The 25,262-nt window shown below is 45.5% G+C and overlaps 1 protein-coding gene across 3 annotated transcripts in view; it reads left to right on the top strand.

The window, feature by feature from the left end:
* PRRT2 (proline rich transmembrane protein 2) overlaps positions 1–25,262 on the top strand; it is a 352,013-nt gene that overhangs the window by 176,287 nt on the left and 150,464 nt on the right. For all 3 annotated transcript variants that reach the window (XR_011304403.1, XM_069652020.1, XM_069652019.1), the window contains exon 3: positions 14,996–15,128. Coding sequence is in view for 2 of the 3 variants with exons in the window: in XM_069652020.1 (XP_069508121.1) it covers positions 14,996–15,128 (133 nt within the window). In the remaining variant the exon portion in view is untranslated. The remainder of the gene's footprint in view (positions 1–14,995; positions 15,129–25,262) is intronic.

Raw genomic sequence — 25,262 nt, 5'->3', positions numbered from 1 at the left:
AAAGTAAATATCGCTCTTCCAACTGCTTGTTCATAAATCAAAACAACTGTTCTTTTACCACTGTCTCTTGCTTGGCAAAACAAAAGTCTTTTCAGCAAAACCCAAGTTTATGTCACGCGTCCACGCCACACACATGCCGCTGTGCCCCATAACCTCCCTCCCAAGTCACTCACAGTGTCCCCACTTACCTGCCAGCATCTTCTCTCATGGCGCTTGTATCCCCGTTCCCATTGGTCTCCTCGGCATAGATTGGCCCATCCTGGTCTCGTGGGTCGCGCTCTGGTGGGTGCTGCCAAATCCACGGTACTGCGCATGCGCTGTGGCCCAGCTCCTGGGTTTAGTGCAAGCATGCTGTAGCAGCAATAGCGCTGGTTGGCAAAATCTGCCAACCAGGCACAAGAGAGCCTCTCTTTCATGCTGCTTGCTTATTTAAACCCCCCCGGCCACAGCTCTCAGGTGCGTCCCATTGCGCTCCAGCAGTCAACTAGGTTGCTGCTGTTTTTTTCCATAGTATCCCCTACCTTGCTCTGCCTTAGTTGCCTGCTGCTCCTGTCCTGCATTTTCCTACTCAGATTTCGCCCTTCCTTTTTCCCTGCTCCTTCTCTGCCACCCTTTTTTCTATTATAATTATTAAAATACAAAAATAGTCCATAGGCACCCCTCTGTGAGCACGAACACGTCTAAATGACGTGTTCTTTGGGAAGGTACCCACTCGAGAATACGCAGCCACACTTTAGCTCACTGTACCTTTCACAGATGGGAAATACCCATTTGCATATCAGTCTTTGTCCCGCCCACATGGGCAGTAAAGCACCGAAATGCTATGGCAATTCTCTTCTGAACAAGAGTACCAACAACAACCCAATACTCGTGTTTCAGCCATGTTGGGCCTCATCAGTGCGGTGGAGCTGTGCCTCTCTGAGCACAGTGAGCAAGGGTTCCACGTCTGGATGACCCTAGGAAACTTAAGGTGACTAAACCAAAGTCCCTTAAAAAATCAAAAAATAGTCCATAGGTGCCCCTATCATTATTATAATTGGTTATTTATAACATGCTTAATACCCAGAGGTTTATAAGCGCGTACCCGGGGTTGCCTGCTCAAATCCTGCCAGCTCTCCTGCCTGTCAGCCTGCTTGCCATTACCTGTTCACTTCCTGTTTGTCTGCCATTATCTGCCATTTCCTGCTTGACTGCCTGCCTGCCTGCCTGTCTGCCTGTTTGCCTACCTACAATCATCACCTTTCCTGGCAACAGATATTCTTCGCTTCTGCTTCAGTGGACTTTACCTTGAGTATCTTGCTATTGGATTCTGCTACTCTTGCTGTGCCTCCCCTGTCAGTGTTCGCACTGTCCCTACACCATGAAAATACAGGGGAAGCTTCCATGTGGTGTGGGGAGTTGGGTTGGCAACACTAGGTACCATACTCCTAGGGTTTTGTGAAGCCGATTTCCTGCATCACTAAGGCAACTCATCTGACAACATTTCATCGCAACAGATCACCATGTCAGATCACGTGCGCAACTCCGGCGGGACCCGCGCTTGACAGTTTATTATTCAGGACAATTGTACTTTTCTCTAAGACTCAAGCAATTGTTAGCAAATCATATCGCAACAAAAGACTTTAGTCAGGATAGATTAAGAATCATACTTCTTCTTTAAAGGAAACACTTTCTGCAATCCAACAGTTCAGCAAGACCGAGGTATGGAGTTAACACTTCTTTTTCAACATACCTTTTTACCACAACCACAGTACTTCAAATCAACTTCTTCTCTCCTAGTATACTCGCCTGCAGGACTAACTACTATTGTTCCCTTTCCTGGTGCACTCGCCTGCCAGGATAAAACTCCTACTGCTACAAATGTACTCTGTGGTAATGCCTATTCCAAAACTGTCCACTCCTGGATTCTGAGCTAGGAGGTTTGAGCAGCAACTGCTTCTCTTTATAGTCTCTTGACTTTTAACAATGTAGGTAGCAGCTCTTCCCAAATTGGTATTCCATAAAAGGGAAGTTGCTTCCTTGCTGTCTCTGTCATATTCTTTTACCGCCCTTTCACTGTAGGCAATGCAGGTTATAGTTCTCTCCCACTTGATCCCTCCTCCAAATAGGCCTTTTCCTATTCAGCCTTTGTTTTATATTTGGCAAACTCTTGGCTGCTGGCAATGTGGGTTACACTGGTCTCCCAAGTGGGTATCCCTTTTTAGGAGTGTTGCGCCCAGTTCGACTTGGTATTACTCTTCTACAGCTTTGGCAATCTGGGTTACAATTGTCCCCAAATTGGTATCATGTGTTAAGAGAGTTGCGCCCAGTCTGCCCAGGGGTCACCTGCTTCAGCCAACTCACCAGTATGCCTTGGCGTCTCCTTCTGACTCGCGGGTGCTGTTGCAGAGCTCTTCAGTTTCTTCTAAGCTCCTGTCCTCTCCAATCTGACTGTGCGGTATTCGCGGTGCTTCACAGGAGCTCTGACAACTCTGTGATCTCCGGTGTAACTTCTGTACCAGAGCGCTTCACATCGTGTTGCGAGCACATCTCCCACACAGCATAGATTCCTTCAGATTTGCATCCAACTGCGCATTCTCTGCACGGCCAAGCTTCCTCTGCTTTCACTGCGTTTCCCACATGTAGACCTGCTGCCGCCACTACTACACAGTCAGCTTTTCCTTCTCTCTCTACCTGCACCTGAAACTCATTTATATATTTAAAGTTCCCGCTGAGGTGCCTTCTGCCACACTAACTAGGCTGCTCATTTTGCTTCATCGCCTATAAAGCCCTCTTCCTTATCCCAGTACCACAAGCATTATGGTACTTGAAGTCCATAATAGTTTTTATGTCAAAATGGTCAGTTTGTTTACAATAGGCCATTAGGTCGTTAGGAACATTAGGGGAATCATGTAAAGAGGACTCCCACTCCCCTTGACACGAGTCCCCTGCCATGTGATCCTTCCCCATAATACCAACCACCACCAGGGTCAGGATCAGGTAGAGAGTGGTCCATGTGAGAGGAGGCCAGCCCGTGTCGGGATCTTAGGGGTGATCTTATTAGATTCATCACACTCTTAAATAACATTCCTAGGAAGGCAGCAGACCATTTCAAGATTGTTACCCAAAAAGCAGTGCCTGACTCTGACTTTGTGGAAGACATCCTCATAGAAAAGGTTCTGGTCAACCAGGCTATTCCCCTTCTCAACACCATGAAGAATCGTATTGCCCCTTCTTTACTCACGCCCTCCCTTACTCGGGCAGTGAACCCACGTGTTGAAAAGATGTTTCGCCCTGCTCCCTCTGATGCCTGCTATATTCGGGGACACTCCCTCGTAGTCACCACAACCAGAAAGCATGCAGGTGTGCCCTTGTCTTCGGCTGAGGCTCCTCCCAAATTGGTATCCCTGATTAGGAGAGTTGCACCCAGTCTGCCTTATTTAATGTGTTTGGTATTCAAAATCATTACATTCACATAGCAGTCTCTTTTGGAGTGCCCCGAGTGTCACCTGCTTCAGGCCAACTCACCGGTATGCCTTTGCGTCTCCTTCTGATTCACGGGTGCTGTTGCAGAGCTCTTTGGTTCCTTCTACGCTCCTGTCCTCATCCAATCTGACTGCTGCAGTATGTGCAGTCCTTTACAGGAGCTCCGAAAGCTCAATGTGATCTCTGGTGTAGCTTCTGTAATGGTGCGATTCACAGTGTGTTGGGAGCTCATCCCCCACATGGCATAGCATCCTTCAGAGCTGCTTCCCGCTGCCCATTCTCTGCACGGCCAGGCTTCCTGTGCTTTCTCAGCGTCTCCCACACGTAGTCCTACTGCTGCCACTACTGCACAGTAACTTCTCCTCCCTCTACCTGCTCCTGAAACTCATTTATTTATTTAAAGTTCCCGCTGAGGTAGACAGCTCATTTAGCTTCATCGCCTCTGAAGCCCTCTTCCTCGTCCCAGTACCACAAGCATTATGGTACTTGAAGTCCATAATGGTTTTTATGTCAAAATTGTCAGTTTGTTTACAATAGGCCATTAGGGCATAAGGAACATTAGGGAATCATGTTAAGAGGTCTCCCACTCCCCTTGACATGAGTCCCCTCCCATGTGATCCTTCCGCATAATACCAACCAGCCCCAAATCAGGATCAGATAGCGGCTGCCTTTCCCTGGCCATGTGAGAGGAGGCCCATGTCAGGATTTTAGGAGTGATCTTATAAGATTGAATTACATTCTTAGGAAGGCAGCAGACCATTTCAAGATTGTTACCCAGAAAGCGGTGCCTGAATTTCTTGGAAGACATCCTAAAAAAAAGGTTCTGGGCACCTAAGGTCCCAGATGGAGAACACTCACTATCAATTTAAGGTACTCCCCTTCCCATTGCCCCAGCCCAGAGGGTTTTTACCAAGGTTCAGTCAGTTGCGGCAGCTCACCTGAGCCGACAGTTCTTTCAGGTGTACCCTTATCAAGACGACTGGCTCATAACAGGAGATACACATCAAGCACGTCTGTAGACCACCCAGAAGACTAAAGACCCGCTTTTTCAACTGGGATTCTCTATCAACAAAAAGAAATCAAGCCAAGTGAAAACATTTGTAGGGTCCCTAATTGGGACAGAAGACAACCTTGTTTTCCCCTCCAACAAGAGGGTCCAAAACATGTTTTTCCAGATCCCTCAGTATGTAGCCGGTCGTCAGATAACTGTACGGAAAGCCATGCGGCTATTAGGAATGATGGCATCCTGCATTTTCCTGGTTCCACATGCCCGTCTGCACATGCATCCTATGCAAGAGTGGCTTTCGAGCCAATGATGTCAGGCAAGCGGTCAGTGGGCCAATCTAGTGGTTGTCTCGAAAGCGCTCGTTCTGTCACTGCAGTGGTCGATGAAGGACAACCTTCTAAAGAGGAAATCATTAACCACCCTGCATTAGAGGCCGCACTCACGACAGACACATCCCTGTCAGGGTGGGGAGCTCACCTTCTACACCGGATAGCACACAGCATTTGGGCACAATCAGTAGCGAATAAACACATCAACCTATCAGTGTTGTTGGGGGCCCGGATCTAAAGTGACACAGCTAGCACGTACAGTGAGCAATCAATGTGACCACATTGGGTGGCAGTCTGCACACTTCCACTGGCCCTTCTGACTGACTGACTGGCTGACTAACTGCATAACTGGTCCTGTTGGGTAAAGTCTGTGCTGGGGGACACCTCTGTGGGGGCCTCAACCTACCTCCTGAGTGTGGACATTGTCTGTTGGCATGCTACCAACGAGGAAGGAGGACCATAGTGTGCACAGGGTGCTTACATGAGTGGGTCTTTACCGCTCCCAGTTGGCGTGTGGCAAAGCAATCTACACATACAATTCAGGATGGTGAAATGACAGCAACAACAACAGGATTTGGACCAATATGTTGAAAGTAAAAGTAAAACAGTCCAGGCTGGCACAGCATCTGGAAGTGGAAGGTGGGAGGAATATCCCTGAAGATGGTGTGGTCACATTAGAGAAGCCATACAGGACTCCAGATCTTTACTGGTTAATAAGTTACAATCAGTGGGCATTGAACTCTCACTGTAAGGGCGAATGTGACAACGGTGAATCAAAGGGTTACTGAGGTCAAACAGAGGATGAGCGAAGCGGAGGACTCAGTCACTGTGTTGCAGGCTAAGATTAACACGTTTGCTGCGGCCACCAGATCTCTGGAAAGACAGAGCAGAGGAGGCAGAGGGCCCGACCGAGAAGATGCAATATGAGATTACTTGAGGTGGCGGAAGGTGAGGAAGGATATAGCATGGAATTATTTCTTGAAAGATTTATTGTGGACACTTTATGTGCTTAAGGATTGTCTAAATAGTTCATGACTGAGGGAGTACACAAGATCCCTGGGAGGAAACCTCCCCAGGCGATAATTGCAAAGTTCCTGAATTCTGTGACAGGGATGCTGTGCTTCAAGAGTCTAGAAAGGCGTTCCGCATACATAGTTGAAAGCTTGAGTTTTTATTTTTTTCTGGATATCACTATCACCCAAGAGGTACAGAGGCACCGGGAATCGTATGAAGCTGTGAAAAAAGAGGCTGGGAGAAAGCAATTTTAAATATATGATGCTGTACCTATCTAGGCTGAAGGTGTTAGTACATGGTACTTCCTTTTTTCATTAAATGCTCCAAGTGAGGCTTGAGACTGGCTGGATGCCAAGGCACAGGGCGGCATTGGGATGAGAAAGACTGGCATTGACTTTCCCGGTGCTGGCCCCGGGAATGCCCCGCAGGTGAGAAAAACTGCATCCAATGCACCACCGATGGGGAGAGTGCTTGTGAACTTGGATGGAATGTTATAAGTGGGTGAACCAACCCAGTGCCTGGGGGCTGGCATGCCAGCCCCCAGGCACTGCCATGGGAAATCTCTCTGTACCTTTGCCACTGGGCGCTACAGGGGTCACTGGATGTAAGCAATGCTGTTGGTGGTGTGGGAGGAGGTGATAACTTGATCTGTAAGGCTGACAGAGAAGTCTAGGTTTAAAAAAAAAGCCAAGGCACAGCCGGAAACCCTGCCTACCTCAGAGATCTTTGCCAATCCGTGGCCACTACCCTAATGACAGTGTGACTCTGATCTAGCGGAAGGAACCCCTTTGTTGATAACACAGCATGGGCTTGTTGCCTTTATTGGGGGGGAGGTGGGATTGCATCTGTGGTTGGGGTTGGTGGACGCGGGTGGGGTTGGAAAAACAACTACTTTCTGTTGAAATGTTGTCATGTTTGCAGTACAGGTAAATGTTGATTGTATGGAGGTTTGGGGTAACGATTTGTTGATTGTGATTCATGGTTACGCTAAGTTAAGGTTATTAATAATGCAGTCAAGAAAGGCAAAGTATACTTTTTTCTAGTCAAGCATAAAGCCAACTTGGCAATACTGCAGGAACTACACCTTATCGAGGCGGAAGTGAACCAACTGTGTGCCAGATGGAGGAGCCACATGGTTGGAACCTCCTTTTTCTCCTATGCTAGAGCGGTACTTATCTGGGTTAGGGATTCGGCTGTCCTAACAATACAACAGACATTAATTGTTCCTGAAGGTAGACTAGTAGGGATAATAGGTAGATTATTGGGGCAGACTATTTGGCTCCTGGGGACTAAGCCACCCAATGTGGATCACGCTGACTTCTTTGAAAGTATGAGTGATTTGATAGTCAAATACTGTGATGACTGGGTATTGTGGTTGGGAGACTTCAATTATGTGTTGAACAGGGAGATGGATGTACAGAGTACAAACACATGATCGCCGATCTGGGCAATGAAGATACTAATCAGGGTCACAGCTGAATTACTTTTGTGCAATATGAGGCATCAGACACACAGCACAGAGCGTTGTTACATATATTACTCTGGGGTGCAAGGCTCTTGATCATGCATTGGCAAAGCTTTTACAGGAGAAGAGGAAGCAGGTCTAATTGTGAAAGCAGATTTTCTGTATAGAACACTCTCGGACCTAGAAGTTGTTAGGCGCAACTGGGTCCCCTGATTCCAATGTGGAGATTTAACAATATTTTGTTGTCAGATTTTGCATTTGCATCCACATTGGGAGACGAGGTAAGCCAGTTTCTGGAACAGAATTGGGGAACGACAGAACATAGATTTACAGAATAGGAAACCCTGAAGGTGTTCATTAGGGGTGTTTGTATTTCTTCTAGGGTTTGGGTGCACACAGCATTGATTGATAAGATCCTCGGTCATTAAATGAGGATGACTGAACTAGAGCGTTAGAGGGCAGAGGAGAAGCTGTCCATTAATTAAAGTACGTCACTAGAAAGGACAGGTTGAATGTGTTTGATTATGCAAGGTATGTTTGAAACATCATGCCAGGGTGACAAGGCAGGTACACTCCTTGCCATGCTAAAGAGGGAGGGGGAAGCGATTATGTGATGGTGTTAAGGACACAAATACAGACCAGGTTGGGATTTGTAAACTTTTCCAGGACTTTTATAAGTCGTTATATGCAGAAAGGGAGGGGTTTGACAGTACGCAGGCCACTGCGTGGTTAACAGAGGCGAAGCTGGACAGGCTGACAGATGAACATAGTGAGTCTCTGAGGGCAGCAATTGTTTTGCAGGATATTGAATGGGCGATGGAGAATCTGGGTCTAGGTAAAACGCCTGGGATAGACGGGCTGGCGGTGGAGGTATATAAGGTGTATAAAGGACTGCTTGCTCTGAAGCACTTGGAGGTTTTTCTGGAGCCATTGCAGCTGGGTAGACGTCTCGTTTCCATGCTGGAAGCATTGGTGATCACGCTTCCTAAAACAAGCAGGGACAGTAGTGAGTGTAGTTCATTCAGGCCACTATCAATGGTTAATGTTAACGTCTTATGTAAAATATTCGTGGGACGATTGAATCCAGTGATATGGGAACTTGTACACACAGACCAAACTGGATTACTCACAGGCCATAAACTAAGGAGGCTCTTTTTGATATTGGATGAATAGGGAGCCTCAGTGGAGGAACTGGCGGTGGTTAGTTTGGACTTGTTTAAGGCTTTTCAGTGTATCAATTAGAGCTTCCAGTGGCTCATGCTGGAAAAGATGGGCCTAGGCCCACACTTCATAAAATGGGTGCGACTTTTGTATGAGGGGCCTACTTCAAGGGTTAGAGTGATGGGGTTGCATATGCTCCTTGGCAAGTGTATAGGGTTATCCAACAGGGGTGCCCACTTACCCTAATGACTTTTGCGCTGGTAATCGAGCCATTGGGGATGGTCATTCTGAAAAGGCCTAAGGCTGAGGGGCTGACTATTGGAGGGGTGACACATTGTATACTACATGCAGATGACATGACATACATTACTCATCTTAATCGTATTCCTGGTGCTTGTATCTGCTTAGATTCACATGCTGTGGTAATCGCTGAGTATTTCATCTTTTTTTCAAAGATCGAAAAGGGACGTTGACCTGGCCGTGACTGTAATACTATCCCTACCATGACGTATAGTGTACCCAAGATCCCTCACACGTTGAGGTCCCCCGGTTGTTTTTGTTCTGCCATGAGGGAGCTTGAAGAGTATGCGTGAGTGAGTACAGAAGAAAAGACGGTGTAAAATGTCTATGTTCCTTCAACTCCAAGAGGGGAGGAAGGGTAAAGGGAGGGCGCATGTGAATCTAAGCAGATACAAGCACCAGAAATATGATTACGGTGAGTAATGTATGTCTTCTGATGCTTCTGAATCTGCTTAGAATCACATGCTGCGCATAAACTAGCGAGCAGCACCAGGAGATGGTGGTAAGACGTGAGAAGGAACAGCAGCGAAGAGATGTCTTAACACCGCCTGACTCACCTGAGAATCAGTCTTCGAATGTGTATCTAATCAGTAATGCTGTGTAAAGGTGTGAACAGAAATCCAGGTAGCTGCTTTACAAGTAGAATCCAGAGAAATATTTGCAATAAAAGCTATAGTAGCTCCTGTGCCTCGAGTAGAATGTGCTCTAGGCGTAAAGGGTAAATCTATCTTAGAAAGAGAGTAACACATTTGGATACATTTAACGATCCATTTAGAAATTGCGGACTGAGAGACAGGGTCCCCTTCTCTACCAGCGGCAACAGAGACAAAGAATTGATCTGTCTTTCAGAGTGGTTTTGTCTTATTAAGGTAATACATAACTGCTCTCCCATCTAGTGTATGGAGGCTTCTTTCAGTTGAGTTAGTGGGATTCTGAAAGAAAGTTGGAAGTTCAATGGACTGGTTTACATGGAACTTGGAAATTAATTTATGTGTAAAGCAGTGGGTGGTTGCACAAAACCACTATGTCCTTATGAATAGTAACAAATGGGTCTTGAACTGTGAGAGCCTGCAGTTCACTAACTCTCGTAATGGACGTAATAGACATCAGGAAAGCAGTCTTATAGGTGAGAGGCTTAAGACTAGCTTTGTGCATTGGCTCAAATGGAGGGACCATAGGTTTGAAATGAAATGATATTTTATTTATATCTCGCTCGTACACAAGTGTTTCAGAGCGCGACCAGGCAAAAAGGGAGGGGAAAAAGGGAGAAAAAACAGAAAAACAGCGATCTTACTAGGCCCAGTGACATTTAAGACAACCCAAGTGCATGGAAAAGGAAAATGGGGGAAAAGTGCATGGAAATGGGGGTAGTGGAAAGTGCGAGGCAGAGGAGAGAAAACATAAATAAATATTAAATAGAATAAATAATAAATAAGGGTGGTAAACCATGGTAGTGCAGCCAGCAAGTGGCAGGTGAAAGTTAGTCAGAAAGGTATATCTGATAAGTGCAGAAGAAAAGTGGGAGGGGGACTGTATGGTTACATATACATAACCCTAGTGCAGATGGTGGCCTGGAGGCAGTGCAGGAGGGTGGCAGGGTGAGCAGGTACCTGGGCCCAAAAGAAAAGAGGGTGGCCAGGTGCACGATGCCAAGAGAAGAAACAGATCAACAGGGGAGAAGGGGGGCAAAGGCAGAGGCAAAGAGGAAGGTCTTGAGACGTTTCCGGAACCGAAGATGTTTTTCCTCAAGTTTCAAGGTGACCGGGAGGCTGTTCCAAAGGGGGGCACCAGCCAAAGACAGAGATCTACCCCAGCTCGTTTTTTTGCAAAACGATTAACCCTGAGGGAGTTAGAAGTAAAGGAGTGATGGGCTCGAGAGGGGAGGTATTTACGGAGGGATAGTTGAAGGTATTTTGGACCCAGGCCCTAGAAAGCCTTGTGGACAATGCAGAGGGTTTTAAATGTAATCCTTGCATTTAGTAAGGACAACATTCAAGTTCCATCCGGGAGTTGTATTAGAAATAGGTGGGTGAATTATTTTCACCCCTTCCATGAAAGCCTTGATTACTGGGACTTTCTACCAGGAAATCTTGCTTTGATGTGGTGTAAGTAGAGAGGGCAGCAACATGGACCTTCAGTGAGTTAAAATCTATTTCTGAGTTTAAGAGGTGAGTTAAGCCTCATTACAAGGTAGGAGGTAGCCATGGTGCTATTAGCACCATGGCTACCCCCTTACCGCATTCCGGGTTCCCGAAATAGGGACTTACCGGGTCATTCCAACCTTGGAGGACTCAGTAAATCCCCATTCCGGGAACCATTCCCCAATCCCATTCGAGCCCCCATAGGGCTCAATGGGAATGGGGATGGAGCTAATAACGGTACCGCAATTTGCGGTACTGTTATTAGCTCTGAAGTCCCTTAACGGGTCCCTTCCATAACGCCTGGTAAAACCAGGAGTTAAAAAAGGGACCCGCTAAGGGACCTCGGAATAGGGTGGTAAGGGATTACCAGCACTGGTGTACTTACCCGTGCCGGTAATCCCTTACCACCTACCTCGTAATGAGGCCCTATGTGTGTGGATGAACAGTCAATAGGGTTGTTGTTACTTGTACCAGACAAAATTACACAATGTTTCCATTTACTGGAATAAGAGTGTCTGGTATTGGTTTCCGTGCCTCTCTAAGAATGTCCATACACCTTTGAGGCAGTGGGTCGGCACATCCACCTCAGCCTCAGGCAGGAAGAGCAGACCCCTGCCTTTTCACTGGTCTGGAGACCTCCACCACCCGGGACACCCACAAGTGCCAGGCTTTGAAGGTGCAATCACCAGCTCCCCTCTTGGGAGACCGACCACCCGCCAGCTTGGATTCTCAGATCTGCAACCTCGATAAGTCAAGGGATCCGGTAGGTTACGGTCCTTCGTGTGCATTCCTCAACTCCTGCAATTCAGAAACATCAGGGCACCCACTCACCCAGCAGCTGTGAGTCCAGCAGCCCTACAATGCTGCTGCACCCGATTTATGCCACTCTGCAGAATCAGAGTCCTCAAGATGGCGGTGATACTACATTGACAGCCTTTCCTGCCATTATACACAGACAATGCCCTCCATTCCCGAATGACAGGTTAACAGGACGGCTCCAGGTTCATTCACACACACCTCCAGGCTCTCAGTGTGGTCAGAACCAGGATATAAGCAATATGTTTTTGGACGTAAGGACAGACCTTGGTGTATTCACATCTCGATTGCTCGGCTCAAGGAGCAAACGCCCCCCAATAGATCAGGAGGTTAATGCATCTTCTGTAGATCTTTGTGGGGGTAAATGTACATACAAAAGATATCCTGTGTGTAACCCACAGATAAGATTGAAATCCCATTGGGTCAACCTAGGGGGTTCGTCTACGTGCTGGAGAGATATGTCTGTGAGCTGCAGTGAACTGGAGCACCCCCAATTACATAATCTAGTGGGTAAAGTTGCTTTTTGCAAATCAAGCCTAGTAAGATCATACATGCCGACATCCATTCCATTTAGGGGACAGTGGTTCAGTCCTGGTTTTACCTTTGTATACTGGAACTTGTGGTCCAGGGTTTATAACTGGAAAATCCAGCAGTTCAAGTCTGAGGTGCAAAGTTAAAACCAGGACTGAAGTATTTTCTCCCAAATGGATTGGATAATGTTGACCTGTATGCAAGATAGGTGAGAAGGACAATGCTCCTGGTGCTAAAATGTGTGAATATCCTGCAGGTTTACTAACCAGTGTATTAAATCAGGAGTTAAGTGTGTCTAGGTTTCCTGCGACTTGTAAAATATCTCGGGAAGTAAGTGCACCTGTTAGAGGGTTATTTCTCCTCTGTGAAGGGTGCAGTGAGCTAAAACATGGTTGTAGACCCTCCTGAGTGGAAGAAATTCCATAGAACAGGGTATTTGACGCATGTTCGTTCTCGGTAGAGGGGCTTCCACACCCTTGCTTCATTCACCTATTAGAGAGATTTGTGTCTAACCTACTCAAAACAGCATCCATCCAAACCCAGTTAAGTAGCACAAAGGGATACTGCACTCATTGCAGACATCTGATTGTGACCTGCCGATCACAGGGTCCAATCACAGGTACTTCGAAGATCTATTTGTAATGTGCATGTTTCAGGTACCAATGCCAGACAGTTAAACCACAGATTTAATCTCCCTGTGCAACCTGCAGGCGACCATTTACATCCCAGTGAAACAGTACATAAGAGTGAATGAGCCGAGCATCATGGCACCTGCAGTTCACAGGTTCCAATTCCAGTGAAATAGCTTTGGAAGTTGTATACCTGCTGAGGAGAACTGCATGTAAAATGTATAACCTTAACATTCGTAGGGCTCTAAGGTTTTTAGCAGACTCCATTAAAGAGTCAACAGATAAACTGTTTTTGACATTTACCTGGAAAGCAGACTTACACTGCCCACAGGATAGCATCTTCTAGGATTGAGGTAATGTTAAAATCATGAGATGCATAAGGGCAGTTAATGATAATTTAAAAGAATGACAAGAAGTGAAAAAGGTAAATCGCTGTCAGAGGTCAAGCTCCAGTAGAAATGCAAAACAAAATGCACATTTTCTTTTCATTATCCATCTTCATAGGTAGGCGTGCTACTAAAAAGTGGCAGGACATTGGGAAATAACATTTATATAGTCTGCTGTATGCACCATCTAGCGGAGGATGTTCCTCATATAGTCCTCCATTATTATATCATTTACATGGAAAAACATGTTAATATTGTGATGCATGTTAACATTTTAATGGGGAAGAAATGACCCGTCCCTCAATCGGCCCACACCATTGAAGTTTCTTTTTCTCAAGTGATTTGTTTGTGGTTTATCTCCTATAATTGAACCCATTGTGCTGTAACCCCTACCCTTAACCATCTACCCCACTTCCATAACTCGCAACACCTTGAATTCGAGCTCATCACCCATGACCTACAAACATCAACCCTTGACATCTTCATCCTGTCCCTTAACCTATAACCCCCTTAAATTCATAACCGTCACTGTTTAGTTCTTTCTTTTCAATCTTTTAAATCCTCCAACTGCCCATTGTTCAGCGGTGGCTCCTTCCAGCTGTTCACAGCTGTACTGATGGAGGTCTCTTGTTTTGGTATTGCTGCCCACAGAAATCATCTCTTAGGGCATAAGTGACTGTGATTTGGTTAACTGCCCGAATGTGCGGACCCCCACCATTGTGACTGAACTACTAATGTGCCCAGTTTGGTTCATGGAACTTGGAGCCTTGGTTTTAGTTATTTTGTTTTACATATTTAAGTTTTTCTTTTGCCTTCTGTTACAGTCATATCACAATACTTGATCAGAATTTCGAAACCAAGATGCTTTTTGGCAAATGTGCGATATCAAAAGAAAATTCAATTTAATACTCTAACTCTCTAACCACTAAACCGGCAACAGTTCCCTTAGCAACCAATGCTTAACCCTTATTCCTGGCTTATACCATGTATCCAGAACCTATAACCCCTTCCCTCTATCCCTCGATCCATTCAAGATCTGAATGTCGCAAGGCCACTAGGATCGTAACTTTCCTCCTCCCCCTCTCCTATCTCCGCCTGCCTTGCTGCGCCTCAAAACATTTGTGTATAAGCGCATTACAAAAGAACATTAAATAAATAACCCCTGACCTGAGGGGAGGCAGGGATGTAGGTGAGCGGAATTGCCAGATGGACCCTGGTTTCTCCTAAGCTATTTCGATTGTATGTCATCGGCCAGGGAAGTGATTCATCTCTGCATGACCCTTACCATTTCATGGGTCCTCTGGAAGCTTTCTTTGGTGGTGTCCCTGCCCCTACTCTTGCTAGTAGCTTCCTAGCGGTTTTTCCACACTTTGGGATCTGCTTTCTGTTGTGTGGACTGTTTTTTGACTGGTCACGGTTGGTCTCTTTCTGCCTTCCACCATGGTTCCTCCACTCAGACTTGCTGTATCACTTTTCAGATTTTGTGCTTTCATTGCAATCATGTCTTTATCTTTTTCATATGTCCCATCGCCAAGATGCCCATATGGATGAGCAAGTGCTCTATACAATAAACATAATTTCACTCATAAATCATTCTGTACAAGGAGGTGCTGGGAGACCATCCTTCCAGTGCTCAGATACCACCTAAGCAAGATGCAGTCACTTTTTAAAATTTTTAATATCCTATTTCGAGTCTAAGCTTGAGTATCTCTCTCTCTCTCTCTCTTTCTTTCTCTTTCTCAATTTTTCTAGTCCCGGAACAGCTTCCAGCAGGGAGATGTGGATGGTGCACGGCGGCTTGGGCGTGTGGCCAAGCTCCTGAGTATTGTGGCATTGGTGGGGGGAATACTAATCATCGTGGCAACCTGCGTCATCAATTTGGGTGGTAAGCACAATATGCATAATCCATGAATCATGCAAATGGCAGTAGAGCACAGTATGAACAATATATGACCACAATTATTGTACCATGCCTGTCATTACTCAAGTACTATCCTATTCATCCCCTGCCTCTCATCCCTGTTCCTCCACAATTATCTTTTGGCTGAATGGCTGCCCACAACTACCATACACACCAAACAGCTCTCCTAAGTGTCAGTTGATCCTGTGACTGCCAGAAGCACCGTCCAACCACAAGGCGAGGCCTTCCCAAATTTCGTCCAGCATGAGTTACTGCCTCCAAAGTACTATATTGGCCAAGTGAGATTTACCCAAGTTACTTGTGGAGAGCCGGTCTTGAGGCTCGGAGGATGGGGTGGTGGTATTAGGGGGCTCCCAAAGTAAGTTTGTTGTCCTGGAATGTTTCAGGGTTAAGTAATAAGAGTAGGGATGAAGATTGGCAGGAGTTTGTTACCTGTCACCAGATTGTGGTCTCCAAGAAACATGGATGGTTGGGGTTCTTGATCTGGAAGGGTGGATTACCTATTCAGTGGCCATGCAAAAGGGCCCAAAGTGTGGGCTTCTCATGTGGTTATCTTCCTTGCATGACATTAACATTAAAGGTGCACCATGCACCTTGGAAAGTGTTGGCTAATTTCGGGAGAAAAAACAATCTTGTGGGAGTGTGGCATTGTAAATGTATATAATACTGATATTGATCAACAGGGCTCATTACCAACAGTGGGGGCATTTTGTCTGATTGGATCATCCTTTTGTAGGTAGATCAATGAATGCTACCGTGGAATCTTATTGCGCTAAAGTGGTATAAAGCAGAATTATGGGGAAATGTGCCCTGCCCCTGGCATAAGGGGCCATCTTATACAATATTCTTATTGTATGAAGGGACCCACCAACTGTTACAAGTATGTCTTGCTGGTCGCCTGCATGGTAGTGTAAACCCTTGCAAGGCGGAGTATAATTGTGAAGAGTAACTGAAGGTGAAATCACCTTTTCTCTTCGCTTTCACGCTTTGATTTTTTGTAAGAAATACAATGCTGCCTGCAAATTATGCCTTGCAGGCAATGATAACTGATTTTCTATGGAATCCACCTGGTCTTTAGGAGGTGCTAAACCAAGGCGTATTCCATAGGAATACTTTGGTGTTTTCATGTCTGCTTGAACATCTTATACAGGGGTAAAACCGTATGCTCTTCCATTTGTCTTTTTTTGATTCAGTTCTTTATTAAGTATTTAAAAGGAACAAACACATAATCTGTATGCTCTTCCACGAAGGAGCAAGAAAGCAAAGTAGAGATGACAACTGTGCTTTACTGCCCTCCTACACCTTGGAAAGGCACACAAATGAGAAGAAAATGAAAACATAAGGACAATTTTAGGCTTTCATCGTCCTCACTACTCATTCTAAAATGTCCCCTCCCTTTAATGATTTGGAGGACTGGTTGAAAGAGCTGTGGCCTCAATTTCCCAGTATGACGTGAACTCTGATTCTGGTGCTTTTCTTTGCGATGACGTTGTCTTCCTGACACGGATAGAAAATGCCTCAGTCCAAGGGAAGCAGGATTAAAAAATGATTGTTGAAGCCAAGGCCCTCATCATTAGTGCCAATAAGTCCAGCTGTGTGCTCTGGTGCTGATGCAAGAGTTATAAGGTAAGAAATAGCCTGAAGCTAGCAGAGGAGGTTATTGAGAAGGTAACTTCCTTGTGTTACTTGGAAATTAGTTTCTCAGCTCTCAGTAGGCTGCACGAGCATATACATACATTGGGGCTAACTGTTGCACAGCTGGGAGGTGACAAAGCAGATGTAATACTCATTTTGCAGCTAGATCAATCAATACTCTCTTAAAGACATATTGCGCTAAAGTGGTGCCCTCAGCACTGTACAGAACAGATCTATGGGGAAATGTGCCATGCCCCAGTCTGGTGTTCGTTGGAATCAAGTTTCTAAAGATCTTGCTAACCTGGGGGCTGGTACGTCCATACCCCCCTCAAACGGTATTGGGAATTCCATCTATTAATGAGATTGCTAGGTTAAAACCTTTGAAGTACTGGGTTGGGTTGTGATTAAACCCTAGTGTGTGGATCTATCAGGAGCATGTGAGGGAAATAAGGGCCCTGTTTGGGGCTTGCAGACTTCCAGGTTTCACAAACCTCAGAAAAGTTGCTTTATTTGTTAGAGGTATCAAATATTTGGCAGCATCCCCAAACAATATCTAAAAGGGCCTTGGAGATTTTTAGGGCAGTGCATTGGCATCATTATTCAGGGCAGTGATTCTAGAAGCTGGACCATTCTTTCATTGGCAGGGTCTTATGTGGATAGAAAACCCAGTTCTGGGGGAGAAGTCTGGGGTTGGGTACTCCAGTCCAGGCTAGGAGACTCTGGGCCACATTCAGAGTTTGTCACAGTGGTAAAAAAGCGGTGGTCATTCTGTACCAACATTCTTTTGATGGTAACAGAATTACCATCGTTTTTACAGCTCCTCGAGTTTGGTGCTGAAATGGAGGATTTACCTCCAGCATAATGCTGGAGGTAAATCTCACACTGTAAAGCCACAAATCGTTCGGAATTAGCATTTGTGGTTATTCCACCAAAAACCTCATGGAGTCCTGTGGACTCCAGAAATGAGGACTAACACCACCCTACCACCACTGGTAATCCCATGGTAAACCCACAGGACCAAGTGCCAGTAAAGATAACCGATCCTGACGGTAATTCGGCAGAATTACCACCGAAATACTGTCAAACTCGTTTTGAGGCCCTTTATCTCAGTTCTCAAAATTTGCTCACCACTTGCCAATGGAAAGGGATAATTGTAGTTAGTTATTTATAACGCACTTAATACCCAGAGGTTTCTAAGTGCAGACCCGGGGATCAAACTTCTGTTGCTCTGCGCCGTCTTGTTTCCAAGGTGAGCGTATTGCCCCTGAGCTATCCTCCCGAGGCTCACGAGAATTGATTCTTAGCGCCTCAGAAATGGTATACTCCTGAGAATATTGAGAAATGAGGAGGCGAGTACCTTTTATGCCTGGGTAGTAACTTGCAACTTGACATGTTTGCCCTTGTTCCTTCTTATGCTTAGAATGGGTGCCCTTTAGTTGGGATCAGCCTCATTGAAATGGGAAGGGAGCAGCCAGGTTTCTCCCTGGCATTTTTGTGTGATACCCTTTCCTCTGAGACAATTGTGCCTGTTTTTGATGTTCCCCTTCAATGGGAATCTTCAAATATTCCTCTTAGTGCACCTGCTCACTACAATGGGGGGTGTGCACTATCAGGCGTGCGCTCCAGATGATCTTTCTTCCCTCATGTAGAGCGCATTAATGTCTGATGTTTACTGAATTGTACCTCTGTTTAATTGTTGTTTTATTCTTTTACGGAGCCAGTTGCGTTTCCGAAATTCAAGATGTGCGTGTTTGTAAATTGCATCCCCAAAAGACTGGATTTAGCTACCGTGAGATTCAAGCAATTACCCATTTGTTCGATGTGACTTGAGTAACTGCTCTCAAGAATATCATCCATCACCCATCTGGCGGAATAATTACCTGCTGGCTGAGGTCCTGCTTCAAAGCTGCGGAGGCATAAGCCATCACTGGGCCCGGGCACACTGCCACAATCTTCTTGACTCTGAAAAGGAGGGAACCAGCATCGGGGCAGTAGAGGTGGCAGGGTCTAGCCACAGGGCAGGTCGGTGATCAGGTGGCTCACCTGCTCTCGGTGGTGATAACATAGAACGGATAAAAGGAATGAGTCCGTCTTTTCTAGCGTGCAGCAGAGCCAGAAAGATCATCGTTCATGATGCTTTGAAGTAAAAAAGCAAGCTTAGCAAGGGCCTCTGGCAAGTGAGACTTTTGATTCTTCCTCTGAGTGATCATGTGACCAGGTCAAGGAACTGCTGCTTCCTCGCCAAGTCCTATAGATCAATGGCACTTTTGTTGAGTTTTGTAGATCATTTCAACTTCAAAATTGGGTTCAAAGTACTAGTCCTACAACCAACATATTTTTGGGAAAATTGGGATATTCTTTGTACCTTACCGTCACTCAGGTTTCAGCATTGCTCAATATTGAAAATGGGGGCCAATCCGGGTCGGGAGGCAGGAATTACAGAAGAGTTTGGGCGTTGCCACTAGGCACACTCTGAGATCTTTTTTTACTATGTTAGGTCTCTCCAGAAGGCCTTTGACTTCAAGCCATGCAAAGACTAAAGGAAGCCGGTGTCAGATTCACAAAGGAACTCCTTTCAGTTGATGCACCCCAAGGCTGTTAGGAAGCTTTCTGTGGCCCTGAACAAGGGTGGTAACACCCTGACCAACATTCCAGGTCCATTGGACCATTTCACCATAAAGACGCAGCAAAGCCATGAACACACACATAGGTGCAAAAGGTGTCACTCCCTGAACCCATCTTCCACCAAACACCACTCCTCTTTGTCCTCTTGGAGGGGCTGTCCCCACCCTCAGCATTGGAGCTGGAGGGATAATAAACTCAGTTGCCGTTGGAATGGTGCCCATCTGTGCGTAAGGTCAATACCCGGAGTTGGATATCTCAACTTCGGGGATCTACCACAGAAAAACATCTATCACCCCAGGGGATAGTTCTCTAATTGATTCTCTAATCATGTTTAGGAAGCAACTCAAATCTTATTTGTTCAGGTAACTCTTTGGGTTCTCTGGCACAGGTAATCCATCCAATTAAAATGTCATCTGCGCCCAGATGCAGTTTGCTGACAGGTTCCTCCTCAGGGTATGCGCGATATAAATACAAAAATCAAATCAAAATCAAATCAAAAATCACTGCCAAGCCACTAGCAGCTCAGCAGCCCTTCTCTTCTTTGGCGAGAGGGCACTTCTTTTACTCATGCAACTCATTTGCTCACAGGGGCAGGGGTCAGGTGCCCCAGGGCAGGCAGCGTCAGAGCCATTACTTTCTCGTAGATGAAGGACAGCTTGCAGCGCAGTCATCTGATCTTGTGAAAACACCAAGTATATTGTGCTATTGCGTTCTACATTAATGCATTACTTGTCGTTCACAACTCATTATTATGCAGTGATATAGGATAGAATGTTATCTTTTAATCAATGGCAATGCACATCATTGTTTGTCCTAACACATCCATAAGCCCTTATTCATTTTAGAATTTCTATTTAACTAGGTGGCCTATCACCCCCAGAGGGGACAGTTATGATGCAGCCCCAGAGCTGCCTCTTAAAGGAAATGCCAGCCAAATCCTTGGTGAGAGGAGTCAAGGAGGATAGCCATCCTGTGTGGCTCAGGTCGATGGCCATAGGCCTTGCGCTAGCCTTTATTATGTTCCATGCTTGGATCCTCATTCTCTTGAGTTGGCCTGCTGAAGTCGGGATCCAGATTCCTCTCATTGTTCCTATGTCTTCCCTCCGTGAAGGGAGAGACAAAAGAGAAAAGCAATCTGCTGCAGATACCCTCAACACTGCTGATATGAGCAAGAAAATAAGACACCCACAGAAGAAAGCCCCTTTCAGGAACATAGCTTCCCCGCCTCTACATTAGTCGTATTGTGCCCCGGTTCCACCTTTACAAGTAAGCTTGCAGTTGTTTGGCCTCTACCCCCTGCAACCTTATGAAGAACTGAGGACTCCTGCGGGCACCCACTATCCTGTGTGAGGCAATGAAGATGGGAACCTGCTGCTGCCAGCCTCGCTTCCTCATTCCTCTTAGCCTGTATGTGCCGCAGGTGTTGACAGATGTTCCATGGAGACTTGAAGACTGTTATGATCCATACCCGAGTCAGCACTCATAAAGGAAATGTCCACCTGCCCAGTGCTCTCTTATGTGATGAGCGGGGAGTATTATGAAGGAGGGGAACAACTGATTCGGACAAAAAGCTGCCTGTACCCTCCCCTTTAAGGTGTTCTCCTCTTGTCAAACCTAGAGCATTGTGCAGCAAAAGACTCCAGGCTTCTGCCAGGGCTTGCTTCCTGGAAGAGATAAGCTTCAACTCTCATCCCCACCACACTAATGTAAACAGTTTACCAGTGGATGCTCTTCCTAACCCTTGTAGAAAGAGAGAAAAGAAAACAAAAGGCAGCTTTTGTCATAGAAGAGAAAGTAAAAAGAAGCATCACCAGCTCCACTGATGCTCTAAGCCACTTTTTCTTTGTTCATGAATTATTTCACATTGCAACTGCTTGTGTGCTTATGGTTTCACTTCATTCAGATTGTTGGTTGATTATCTTGCATCATACACAAGTGAATTCAGGAGATCTCCATAGTTCGCTGCTGGTGGAGGCACTGTCACATTACTAGTATTTTTGTGTACATGATTTCTTATCCATCTATTTACAGCACCCACAGGAGGCCCCTAAATATCAAAGGTGACCTATCTCCTGCCCCCTCATCCCCTTGTTCGTATAGGTTGCTTTTTTTCCTCTACATTTGCACAGGAGGCCAACCCATCATTATCTTCCCCATCACTTTCCCCATCACTCCTGACACAATTGGTACACATCTAGCGAACAGAAGAAAACGGAGGTATCCAGTTGGGTCCTACCTTCTCTTTTTCCGCAATCCCCTGAACTACTTGCATCACATTTGCATAGCTCTGGATAAGCATGTCAATCAGTTTGGAAATCAAAGTGTCCTCAGCCTGGTCCTTGAAAGCATAGTTCGAAGACAGTGACTTAAAACTTTAAAAGTGCATTTCATGGGGCCATAACAGCCCATACCTTAGACGCCCACATCCAGTTAATTGGCATGTCTTGTTTACCCACTTGTGTGCGATACAGCACTTGGCTGGCAAAGTTTGCTGCATGGAGAGTCTTCTGGATGAACTCTACCACCTCTGACTGCAGTCTCTGCAATCTGGCTACTACTTCTGACTTGGGTCACAGCAACCTGGTAGATGAATGAACAGAGAATGGTCATCCCTAAATATAATAACTCACAACCTCTGCCACTGTATGTCTGTCATCCAGCCAGAAATCGTAAGGGCAGGGTAGCGCTGCAAAATGTGTACGTATCAACCCTCTTGGCCACATCCTGTCCAATAACCATCTGGCCTTGTGGGTTAGAACTTGTGCAGATTTTCTGGGGTACAGTGCCATGTGAATTTAACTTTATATTGGTTGAAAATCTCACCTTTGTTTTTGCCAACTCCTCCATTGGGCAACCGTAGGAGTCAGTAGATGTCCTGCTCAAAAAGGAACACCTACATTCTCCAAGAAGAAAACATGTTTGATGAAACTGAAAGCCGAGAGTCCAGAGTTGGGCTCAGGGATCCACGTGATTATCTAGGGAAAGAAGTCCCAACAAATGTTACAGTGGAGGTCTTCCATCTATAGAGAACAAGAGGATGAATTGAAAACTAAATTTGGCTCTGCTCATGGCTCCTTGCATGGATTGGGATTGAAAATTGAGCAAACATATGGTGCGCAAGCCTCAACATTGAATGCAGAATCAGATCCAAAACAAATCCTACTGCACTAAAGGAAACTGCAAGGCATGAGCATCTGCACTTAGCGTGTGGAAGTTGAAAGCTGGAATATACAATCACCCACAAATGAGGAAGTGGCAACACCTGACTCTAACATGGCAGGGAAGGTTTTTATAATCCCAGAACGCAGGTCTATGAACAGTAAGTGGAGGTTGTGAAGGCGTAACACAGAGTCTGATCTTGTGTTAGCTAAGCTAAAGCAGTCAAATACATAATGTGAGACAGAACAGGAAGTTGTTGTGCCAATCCATGTTCAAGGGAAACGCTAGGGTACAATGACTCCTAGGAACCTTGGCCCTATGGGTGACCTTGAAAAGAACATTTAGGCAGAAGCCAATTGGGGGCTCTAACCCAGATCCTGGTGTTGGCTGCAGGGTCACCAGCACAACTGAATAATCTTGTAACCTTTGAGAACCGAAGTTGTGGCGGAGAAAATCCTACCCAGAGATACACAGGAATGGGTGAGAATTCCAACCTGCGAATGCAAAGACAAACCCATAAGGAAGTTCTAGAGCTTGCAATTGTAATGCACTGAAGAAGCCCCCTGGGTCAAGAGGGGAACAGTGCTTGCCTCAGTGGCAGTCTCAAGTCCGTCTTATCCTCCAGACAATAAAAACAAAAGCAAGACAAAGACGTCTGTCCTGGGGCACATAAAATCCCTGCGACAGTGAGTGACTTTAAAACCCACTTCTTGGGCAAAGTTTAAATAGATAGGGCAGAACTCAGGATATTAGGTCATTGTAGAACAGGCTTTCACAAAATGTCTTTAATTCCCTCCCTCCCACTTCCCACTGTTTGCTTAGAATCTCTTTTTTTGAGTTGAATCTTCTGCTACTCGACCTTACTCAACCCTTGCCCTTTAAAAACAAATGAAAGGTGTTGAAAGCTATTTACTTGTGTGTTGTCTGTGATAGACACGTGTAAATTGTGACATAGCTGTCTTTGCTTATGTACTTTGTTGATGATCAACACTAGATTGACAGCTATGGCATGCCTTTTAATTGGGTACTTAAATCTTCTTCCCAGCTCTTCATTTTATGACCATTGTGTGATCATGCTGTATTTAATGTATTCCAAAAATCACAGATAATGCACGATTAGTGGAGGGACTCTCCCTGCAGGGGGGGTTTTAAGTTCCGTGAGTGCTCTGCTATTCCTTGGTTTTCCTATTCTATGTGATGCCCACTGTTTAAATTGAAAATACTGCTAGTCCATTTTCCACCGTGGATTGTGGAAAAAATGTAATATCTTCTTTAACAGCAATATTGCCAATGTTCAAAACATCCTGGATCTTACCAACTGGGAAATGCTCCCCTTTACATGCAAGGAAATGGTGAAGGGAATTGTAGTGTGCCTCTGCAAGGGTAGTTTTCATGATTGGACTTTCGAACAATGATTTAGCTCTATCACTTGGGCAAAACCTAGGTTGAGCCAAGATGTACATCTCTGCCAAAGATGATCCCATGTGTGTTCAGTGTCTACCAATTTATTTTCTTATCTATTCAACAAGCATCCTATCTCTGACCCTAGAAAATATTTGCAAATATCCAGTCAGCCCAGTCCTCCCTTAAACATAAAAGAAAAGGTCTGCCAGTAGATTGGGCAGTCACACAAGTGTGAATGAAGGAAGAGATGCAGTATGTTGTTGAAATTAATGATTCTGTTTCTTCAATGCATGCAGTGTAGCTGATGTGATTTGGTAAGAGGGACAGTGCTTTATCATAGCTAATTATCTGAGGTGTACATGTGTTAATTTATAAAATGATGAACTCCCCACCTAACAGGGACAGGCCCTTGCACCTCTTATAGCAGCCCTGCTTCCCCACCCGCCTAAACCACCCCAAACTCCTGCTTGCTGTACAGAACTTTCCACCCCATCCACATTCAGCCCCATTTACAAAGAACTTTCAATTTTAGATGGTGGAATGCCTAGTTATTACCCCCCTTCCACACTCTTTTGTACCTCCTCCTCCTTCCCAATATCCCACTGAGCTACTGCTTTACATACATTGGGACCAGGGCCACTGCTTTTGTCCTGAAGAACCTCTTGAATTGGTTATCTCTGTTAACTAAAACAGCACCAAGCTAACACAGTAACTATGCCCAAACATTCAATCCATTCACATTTTCCTATCCACTGGCCATGGGAACTGGGCATCCCTGGGTGTAGTCTGTAGCACCCTTATCCATCTAACTGTGAGAAAGAAAAATATTCTTAGACCCTCTGTATTAAGCACTTTTTGTGGCAACTGAACAAAGACTTGTCTTCTATAGAGCAGCTAAAGATAAACTGACCCTTTACACCCCCTACAACTATCCACTACACAGATGCCACCCAACAATGTCCCAAGAGCTCTCCTAAGTGGAGGGCAGCGCTTCATTATTGTCTGCACTTCACAACTGACCTCCAGCATCCGACACACTGCTCCACTGCCCCAGAACCAGCAAAAGCTTATCAACCTACTCTTATTCATCTTCCAACCTTCAAGGTGGCTTGTAGATGCCTCGTCCTTCCACACAGCCTTCGCCAAGGTAGTGATGCAAGGGGTATCAGGCTGTAATCTCTTTAGGCCCTCCTACCCTTGACAGAAGGGAAATTCACTGTCAAAGTGTACACAAATGGGATCATCATGGTCTAAGCAAACACCCATATCCTGCAT

Source organism: Ambystoma mexicanum, chromosome 3p, assembly GCF_040938575.1.
Source record: "Ambystoma mexicanum isolate Mex_15411 chromosome 3p, UKY_AmexF1_1, whole genome shotgun sequence".
NCBI lineage: Eukaryota > Metazoa > Chordata > Amphibia > Caudata > Ambystomatidae > Ambystoma > Ambystoma mexicanum.
This window is presented reverse-complemented; position numbering and strand designations above follow the sequence as displayed.